Genomic DNA, 9,282 nt, shown 5'->3' on the forward strand with positions numbered 1-9,282 from the left:
AAGTTATGCCCCAAGATACCAAATTCTAGTCTAATTTGAATTTTACTGTTTTGATGACATCAAACCAATGAGACAATTCAATGTTTTGGAGTATAAAAATCAAGCATTTTGAACATTTAGCCAGAGCGGCAAAGAGCACCAACAGACTGTCCACACAGACCTTTTCCAATGAAATCTGTGAAGCAGAAAACCGAAGAAAAGCAGACAGGAAGATACAGTGGAAAATCAACACAGCTGATTTGATTTGAAATTTGATTTTTTTGTAAATCTTAATTGAGGGGTTTTATCGGATTGGTATATTATTGTAGAGGGGGGAGGTTGATAAATTGATCAGACAAAAAGGATTACCGTGTTGGTAGATAGTTGTTTAATTTTTTTTGGAGTTAACAAATAAATTGTTAATTGTTTTCTTTAAATAGTGGAATTTGGGGTAGTTCTTTGTCACTCATGCTCTTTCAGATTACCAAGCGAGGTGAGCTTTCCTGTTTACCTGATTTAAATTAGCAGAAGGGTTTACCATGTGACATAACACTGCAGTCAGCAGACTTCGAGACTGCTTTTGTGAGGCTTGATGTAGTTTCTTAGTGCCCTGCATCCAAAGACCTTCTTGTTGTCCACCCATCAATACATGATAGACAAAATTATTGCCCCCTCCCTCACTTTTTCTCTTGAAACAGTTCACAGCCCAAGAACACCCAAGCCATGCTATTTGACCTTAGATTATCATATTCACTGCTGATGCCATCCAGTTTTGCTATTAGCAGAGTTGTAAATTGCAGAGACCAAAAGTTACTGAATTTTTCTGGTGTTATGAAAATGCAATAGAACAATCAGTGCCTGCAAGAAACTCTTGTAACCTTAAGTCCTATTAGATTTACATCTTTTTATATGTAAAAGAGGGCAGAAGAAAAATAAAACCTTGCATTTCTCTAATGCATTTCGCAGCCTCCGATGTCTCTCAGAACTCTACAGTCACCGAAGTTGTTTTTTCTAATCTGAGAAACATGGCAGCCAGTTGCACTCATCAAGATCCGCATTATTTTCTTGAATTTATATATCATGTCTAGTTAAAATTTCTCACACAAGCTAAAGTGGTGGACTTTCATGGTCTTTTGACAACCCTGTTGAAAATATGGGGACAATTGGGCAGACTGGCCAAACATTTTACCTTTCCACTGATCCAGTAGTCCCAAGCGCAGGATGAGGAAGTTCCATTTGGATTATAATCAGTTTAAAAACTTGACTGGGCCTTTCTCTTCTTTTCTTAGTTTAAAGGAGCTGTTGTATCTCAAGTGGCAACGAGCTCTATGTGAGCCAGGAGAGGCCGTAGGGCTCCTTGCTGCACAAAGTATTGGAGAACCATCAACACAGATGACACTGAACACTTTCCATTTTGCTGGCCGAGGAGAGATGAATGTCACATTGGGTATCCCCAGGTAAGAGCAACTTATACAGACTGTACTCTAAATACTTGGCAGGTCTGGCAATCTATAGACATGGAAACAAAATTATCATTTCGAGTTAACTGATCTTCAATACCGAAGGAAGGTAGAAATGTTGTTTCTATCAGTTAACAACCAAAAGGTTATTCTACCTAAGAAATGAGAAGGGTGGTATGGGGAAGGGAGAAAGCAAAGGTTTGGGAGAGGTTATAGGGTGGTTGAGGTTAAATGACAAAGGAGGCATGGTTTATTCCTCTGGTCTAGGTAGCAAAACACACAATAAACCAAGTACACATGACTAATGCAATGTAATCTATCTAGTTTTTCTTTTCACAAAGGTTGCGTGAAATTCTCATGGTGGCGAGTGCTAACATTAAAACTCCAATGATGAGCATTCCTGTTTTGAACTCAAAGAAAGCATTGAAGAAGGTTAAAAAACTGAAAAAGCAGCTCGCAAGGGTGTGTTTGTCAGAGGTAGGTATATTTTTTGTACACCTTTCTACACTTTATATATGAAATGTCCAAAAGATACAACTTTTAGTTTTATAGTGATGTATTTCTCATAATAAATGTTAACATTAAAATCTGGAGCTGATTGTGTGTTTGGGTATGTGCTATGGGTCAAGTGGAGGTGAGACTCATGTGTTCAAGTGGACAGGCATTAAGCCAGTTTCCTGTCACATTCCGTGGCAAGGCAAGACTTCAAAAAGTTCTGTACTGAACGCTATCCAACCTTGCCAGGAATTTGTATTTTTAAAGAGAACTCAGTGACCTTTTCACTGTCACTTTGTTTCAATCCTGTAGTTGGTCTTTCAGTTTGATTGGATTAGTTTAGTAATATTTGCTGACTGACTTGCTTATGACCCAGCTTTATGTATTTATTCCCACATCAGACATGCTGGGAGTTGTCAACAACCAACATTTTGGAAGTTGTTACCTGGTGATCTAATTGTGGTGTCTTCAGCAACTTAAGTTTTTATCATTGCCTTCACCCATCGAGGCCATTGCTCTGGAATTTCCTTTCTTAAACTCCTCGTACCCCACCTTCCTCCTTTTAAGACACTCCTTAAGACCTAACTCTTTGATCAAACCTTTGGTCATCTGGCCTAATACCTGTTTATATGGCTCTGCGTTCAAGTTTGTTTTATAGCGCTCCTGTGAAGCACTTTTATTTCATTAAAAGTGTACAAAGATGTGCTGCCAGAGCTTTTCATCTGCACAATTGCAAGTGTGCCAAATTTCAAAGGAAGGAACATGTTATGCTGCTTGAGAAAAGGGGTGCTAATTGCTTGGCAACTTTGATTATGGTGTTGCCATGAAGAATGGCCAAATGGACTGTCGTCTTTTTTCTACACAGAGATCGGGTCCCTTCATGAGAATATATATGGCTTCTAGTAAGTGTAAGTGAGTCACATTGCAACCTGACTGATAATCCTATGTAACGACCTTTGCAGGAAAAAGGAACATGTTCAGACTTATTTTTTAATTAAACAGAAATATTAGGATTAACAGCATCATGAAGCACTCTTTATTGCAGTTCCTCAAGCAATCAGTTAAGGAGTGAGAAGGCAATCTAAGATGAGAAAATTGGCATTTGCTTCACCTACAGTAACTGACTGCTTTCAGAATCTATAATTGTGTTGGAAGTGATCAATTTATGCTGTAAAAGCTTCAGTACCATAAAGAATGAGACAAGAAGTCAAAAGCGTGCTTGTCCTTTCCTCATAATAATACAATTGTGGAAACGTGCTGTACCCCTGGTGCAGCTCATTTAAGGTGGCTAAACCAGAGGTAATGTGGCCTCAGCTTTGAATATGTTCAGTACTGGATCCTTTCAAGCTGCAGCAAGTGGAATTTGTTGATCAAGAGAGACATCTGAGGTTATGTCCCTCGAGGTCAACTGTAGACCTGGCTACCTAGAGCTGAACTCCTTCCTGAGCACAGTATTTATTTACAATGGCACTGGATAGACTGGAAGTTGTAAAAATATTAGAATAGATTCACAGGTAAGAATATTTATTCAGGGTATCAGATAAAGTCATAACCATTCTCTATTGTCTCCTCAAGGAACTGTCTAGATTTTTCAATCAGTTCATATCTAATATTTAGTGATGTACAAATTTAGTTTACTAAATATGTCTATGTTGACTAGTTTGTATTATATCAGCTTTTCTATGTCCCATCAAAATCAACTGTAAAAGAATGACTTAAAGTCTTTATGCCAATGATCACAGAAGTCATCAAACAACAAGGCCATGAACTAATAGTTATTTATTACTTTCATACATATATGCTCCAAATTTAATGTTTATAGGGTTTATTGACAAAATAAACTGTAGAAGTTAGGTTATGCCATTCATAATTTTCTCTGATCCATTGCTTCTGGCTAAATTTGCCATCTGCACTGGTAGCTCTAGTTAAATCTCACTTCTTTTCATCTCAGGTAAACAGGACTATCAAAGTATCATTTGCCTGGATCTGTCTATTATTATTGTAACATCTTAACTTCTGAAGCCGCCGCCTTCTCTGTAAGAGGTGGGCAATCTGATTTTCAGAGGTAATTCTTCTCTACATTAATTCATGCCTGGGATGAAGAGCTTATCTCATAAAGAAAGGGTGAGCAGGTTTTTTAGATTAGATTACTTACAGTATGGAAACAGGCCCTTCAGCCCAACAAGTCCACGCCGAAGCGCAACCCACCCAGACCCATTCCCCTACATTTACCCCTATAACCTAACACTACGGGCAATTTAGCATGGCCAGTTCACCTGAACTGCACATTTTTGGATTGTGGGAGGAAACAGGAGCACCCGGAGGAAACCCACGCAGATACAGGGAGAATGTGCAAACTCCACACAGAGAGTCGTCTGAGGCTGGATCATTACAGATTGGAATTTGGAAAAATGAGATGTGATCTACTTTAAACATTTAACATCTTCAGAGTACTTAACAGGGTGCATTCTGACAACCTGCTTCCTGTTGTTGGAAAAACTAGAAATAAGGACCACAGTTTTAGGATGAAAGGTCTTGCTCTTCAGATGAAGATGAGAGATTTTCTGTCTATTGTTAGTCTGTGGTATTCTCTTCTCCAGAAAAGAGTCTTGGCTGGGTCACTACCTTGAATTAATTCAGAGGTAGATTTTTCATAAACAAGGGTGTTAAGGGTTACAGGGAGCAAAGAGCCATAATCTTACAAAACACACAAAAATAGAAATTACTGAAGAAATCAGCAGGTCTGGCAGCATCTATAGAGAAAAAACAAAGTTAATGTTTTGAGCACAGTGATCCTTCCAAAGAATCTCCAACACCGTAGTTTTTTTTAGATTAGATTCCCTACCGTGTGGAAACAGGCCCTTCGACCCAACAAATCCACACCGATCTTCCGAAGAGCAACCCACGCAGACCCATTCCCCCACCCAACGTTTCTTTTACCCCTGACTAATGCACCTAACACTACAGGCAATTTAGCATGGCCACTTCACCTAACCTACATATCTTTGGATTGTGGGAGGGAACTGGAGCACCCAGAAGAAACCCATGCAAACACTGGGAGAACAAGCAAACTCCATGCAGACAGTTGCCCAAGGCAGGAATTGAACCCAGGTCCCTGGCGTTGTGAGGCAGCAGTGCTAACCACTGAGCCATCATGCACCCTGTTTTTTTTTCTTTTTTCAGATATGTTTATTGTTTTATTTTAATTGTTTGAAATATTGGAGTAGGCTGGAAGGGCATTAATGTGTTGCTGGAAAAGCGCAGCAGGTCAGGCAGCATCCAGGGAACAGGAGAATCGACGTTTCGGGCATAAGCCCGAAGTCAAGGGGACAGTGTTGCTGGAGGTTAGAAACTAGGATAAGGTGGGGGAAGGGGACATGAGGAAGCTGTTGAAGTCCACATTGATGCCCTGGGGTTGAAGTGTTCCGAGGCGGAAGATGAGGCGTTCTTCCTCCAGGCGTCTGGTGGTGAGGGAGCGGTGGTGGAGGAGGCCCAGCACCTCCATATCCTCGGTAGAGTGGGAGGGGGAGTTGAAATGTTGGGCCACGGGGCGGTTTGGTTGATTGGTGCGGGTGTCTCGGAGATGTTCCCTAAAGCGCTCTGCTAGGAGGCGCCCAGTCTCCCCAATGTAGAGGAGACCGCATCGGGAGCAACGGATACAATAAATGATATTAGTGGATTTGCAGGTAAAACTTTGATGGATGTGGAAGGCTCCTTTAGGGCCTTGGATGGAGGTGAGGGAGGAGGTGTGGGCACAGGTTTTACAGTTCCTGCGGTGGCAGGGGAAAGTGCCAGAATGGGAGGGTGGGTCGTAGGGGGGTCGTGGACCTGACCAGGTAGTCACGAAGGGAACGGTCTTTTCAGGTTATAGACCAGCAAGTTTATTTGAAATTACTGCTCCTTCATCAGTTGAAGTGTTTGCTTTCTTGCATCTTTGCAGAAACTTGATGCCAGTTTCGATTTGCGCAATCTTCTTGGAGATCCTTTCCAATTTGAGGCAGTAATTTGTGGTGTTGATGGTAGTCATTATGTGGAGGTGGCAGTATTGGACTGGGGTGGACAAAGTCAGAAGTCTCACAACACCAGGTGATAGTCCAGCAAGTTTATTTGAGATCACAAGCTTTCGGAGCGCTGTTCTTTCATCGGGTGAAGTCTTGTAACTTCTGACTTTGTCCACCCTACTCCAACACTGGCACCTCTGCATCATGGCTCAAAGAAGGCATAGTTTGTTTTCATAAGCCTACATGGTTAAAATACTGTTGACAGTTTCCTTTCCCAGCATTCAGTCTAGCTACGTTTTAAGGACAGAATTTAAAGTTGGGTCATTCTCCTCCGTAATTAGGATTGAAGCACTTTCTAAAGCATTTTTTATCTGTGGAAGTGGCTGAGAGTAAATTCCTGTGGTGGGTTGGATACCATTTTGTGAGAGAGTTTTGAGGATGGTGGTGAATGTGGTGTTTTTAGGTTTAATTGTATGTCCTGCCAGATATGTACCTCTTATAAACTATGGTATTTGCCCCAAAGGAAAATCAGGCATAAGGACTTTGACCAGTTTGAGCACCATCGAAAATTAATCAAGCATTTTATTTTTATTTATTTACTCATGGGGCATGAATGTTGCTGGCTCGGCCAGCGTTAATTTCCCTCCCGTAGTTGCCCTTGAGAAGGTGATGGTGAACTGTCTTTTTTTAAAAAGTGCAGGCCATGTAGTCTAAGTAAGAACACATGCCTTTAGATGCCTTACCATAGTGGGTCAAGTTGAGGGAGTAAAAGCTGTTTGACTACTCAACTACAAGTCAGCCGTTGATGAGGAAAGTAGTAGGATTGTATTTCTCTTAACTTTGCAGACTTTTTTTAAGTCCTCACCTCATTTTTCAATGTTTCAAAACAGCAGTTCCCTTTTTGCCTTTGTTACCTGACGGTATCCTGTATTTTGCTCTCTAAATCTATTGTCACTAAAGATGATGTAATTTTGGTGTAGAGTGTCAAATTCTACATGGGGCAAAAAAAAAGATGTTGCTTCAATCCTTCATTCTTCCCATGATGTGATAACATCGAACTTTCTGTTTTATTAATTGACTTGTGTCAAAATGTATAATAGCTTTGCAACAATGTTGAAGTGAACATGCACAAGAAAGTGATGTGAGAAACATTATCCTATTTATGGTGAAAACACAAATAGGGACATGTCATCTTTTATATCTGTAAAATCTAACAACTGAAGAGATCTGTAAGCATTTTGAATATGTTCCGGTGACAAATCAGCTTTTGTTATAGCTCTACAATTTCATGTTCTTAGAAGTGTTGAAATTACAAACTATGCCTCTAACCTTTCTGAACTTTTGGAAAATGTAAATATTTTTCTGTACATGTAAGAGCAGAAGCAGGCCATTCAGTGCATTGAGACTACTCTGCAATTCATCATTGTGACTGAACATCTACTATGAGGCATTTTCCTGCACTCTTGATACTGTGTTTAGAAATGTGTGGATCTCTTTCTTGACACTTAATCATTTGAGCATGTTCCAAAGCCCTCCAGGATAGACAAATCATTACCCTCAAGTGACGAATTTCTTCATCTCTGTGCCCAACAGTTTTCTATTATTCTGAGCCTGTCCCCTGATTTTTAGATTACCCAGCCAGGGAAACACTCTTTCTGCAATCATCTTGTATAGCCGTTTAAAAAAATTGTAACTTTCAATGAGATCACCTCATTTGTTGAAATTCTCGATAAGAGAGCCCAGTTATCTGTTCTCTTTCTGGGTTTTTTTCTTTGTCCTTTCTTTCTGTTACCATTCCCGGTGTTCAAGAATAAGTCAAACTATTTTAACACTTAAAATTCTGAAGCTTCATATTGCATTACTAAGATTCAGATTTGTTACTTTGCGACTTATTTCTTTAATTGTGAAATTGTAAAGTTTCATTTTGTATACATTTCAGGTTTTACACAAAATTGAGGTAAAAGATTCTTTCCAGGTTCAAGGCACGCTGGAGAAGTTCAGAATTTACCGAATAACATTTCATTTCCTGGCTTACAATCTGTACCGACAAGAGAAATGTTTGACACCAGATGACTTATTGCACTACATGGAAACAAGGTAATGGAGTAGAGAAGTCTTAAAGATTTCAGCACAGGAGGCATGCTGCCTCATGCCAACAAAAGCAGCACATAAAGCAGGCCTTTCAGCCCACCGAGATGCCAATATGAGCTATTCCCATATGTGGTCTGTATGCATTCATTTCCTTGCCTGTTAATGTGTCTGTCTAAATGCTTATAAAAGTTGCTACCAAATCTACTTCTGCAACTTCTATTACTTTGTCTGGCAATGTGTTCCAGACACCTACTGCCCTCTATGTAAAAATAAAACTTGTCTCACATGTCTCCTTTAAACTTTCTCGTTACTTAAAACCAATTTAAACCTATAGCCCCAAGTAGGCTGTTCATCCTCTCTTGAGCCAGTCCATCTATTCTGCTAAATGTCATTGGAAGTGAGAATGTATTTATGTTTCTCATTCTCGGCAATAAGATCTCACCAACCTAGAACAATTGAATTTAGTAATGTTCAAAATGTTCTGCTGGATTTCACAACTTGCAGAAATTACGTTTGATAGACTGAATAGAATGTACCTACTTTTTAGCCATTCTTACATCCATAGCATCTCAGATCACTTGCTATTAAGGAAATTCAAGACTTGAGTCCTTGCTATCAGGGTTACAGAAGAATTAACCCCTGTACAAATGCCTCTTACCTATGCGGTTCCCCGGTGCTAAATGTCGAGAAGGTCTGCACAGCTTTTTTTGAGATCCTTACTTTGCTTTTGATCGTTTTGTAACGCAAGTGAAGAAAAGATATTGCATGTTCTCCCCATACGTACATTGATTTCCACTAGGTGCTCTGGTTTCCTCCCACAGTCCAGAGATATGCAGGTTAAGTGGATTGGCCATGATAAATTGTCCCTTAGTATCCAGGGATGAGTCGGCTTGGTGAGCTAGCCATGATAAATGTAGTGTTACGGGGATAAGGTAAGGTGTTGCATCTGAGCGGGATGCTGTTCAGAGGGTCAGTGCAGACTTGGTGGGTTAAATGGTATCTAACTGCATTGTAGGAATTCTACGATTCTATATTTTTGTGTGCTTTGTCCATGGGTCTACATTTATTCAAAAGCTCATTCCATACATGTACCACCCTCTGTGTGGAAAGGTTGCCCCGTAAGTCTCTTTTATATCTTTCCCCTCTCACCCTAAACCTATGCCCTCTAGTTCTGGACTTCCCGATCCCAGGAAAAAGACTTTGCCTATTTACCCTATCCATGCTCTTCATAATTTTGTAAACCTCTATAAGGTCAC

At 40.1% G+C, this 9,282-nt stretch overlaps 1 protein-coding gene across 1 annotated transcript in view; it reads left to right on the forward strand.

Annotated features, from left to right (window-relative positions):
• polr1a (RNA polymerase I subunit A) overlaps positions 1–9,282 on the forward strand; it is a 129,491-nt gene that overhangs the window by 79,322 nt on the left and 40,887 nt on the right. Inside the window, exons 19-21 of the mRNA XM_043715974.1 lie at positions 1,180–1,436; positions 1,781–1,916; positions 7,875–8,032. Coding sequence (XP_043571909.1) covers positions 1,180–1,436; positions 1,781–1,916; positions 7,875–8,032 — 551 coding nt within the window. The remainder of the gene's footprint in view (positions 1–1,179; positions 1,437–1,780; positions 1,917–7,874; positions 8,033–9,282) is intronic.

The sequence above is a fragment of the Chiloscyllium plagiosum genome, chromosome 1 (assembly GCF_004010195.1).
Source record: "Chiloscyllium plagiosum isolate BGI_BamShark_2017 chromosome 1, ASM401019v2, whole genome shotgun sequence".
Classification (NCBI taxonomy): Eukaryota; Metazoa; Chordata; class Chondrichthyes; order Orectolobiformes; family Hemiscylliidae; genus Chiloscyllium; species Chiloscyllium plagiosum.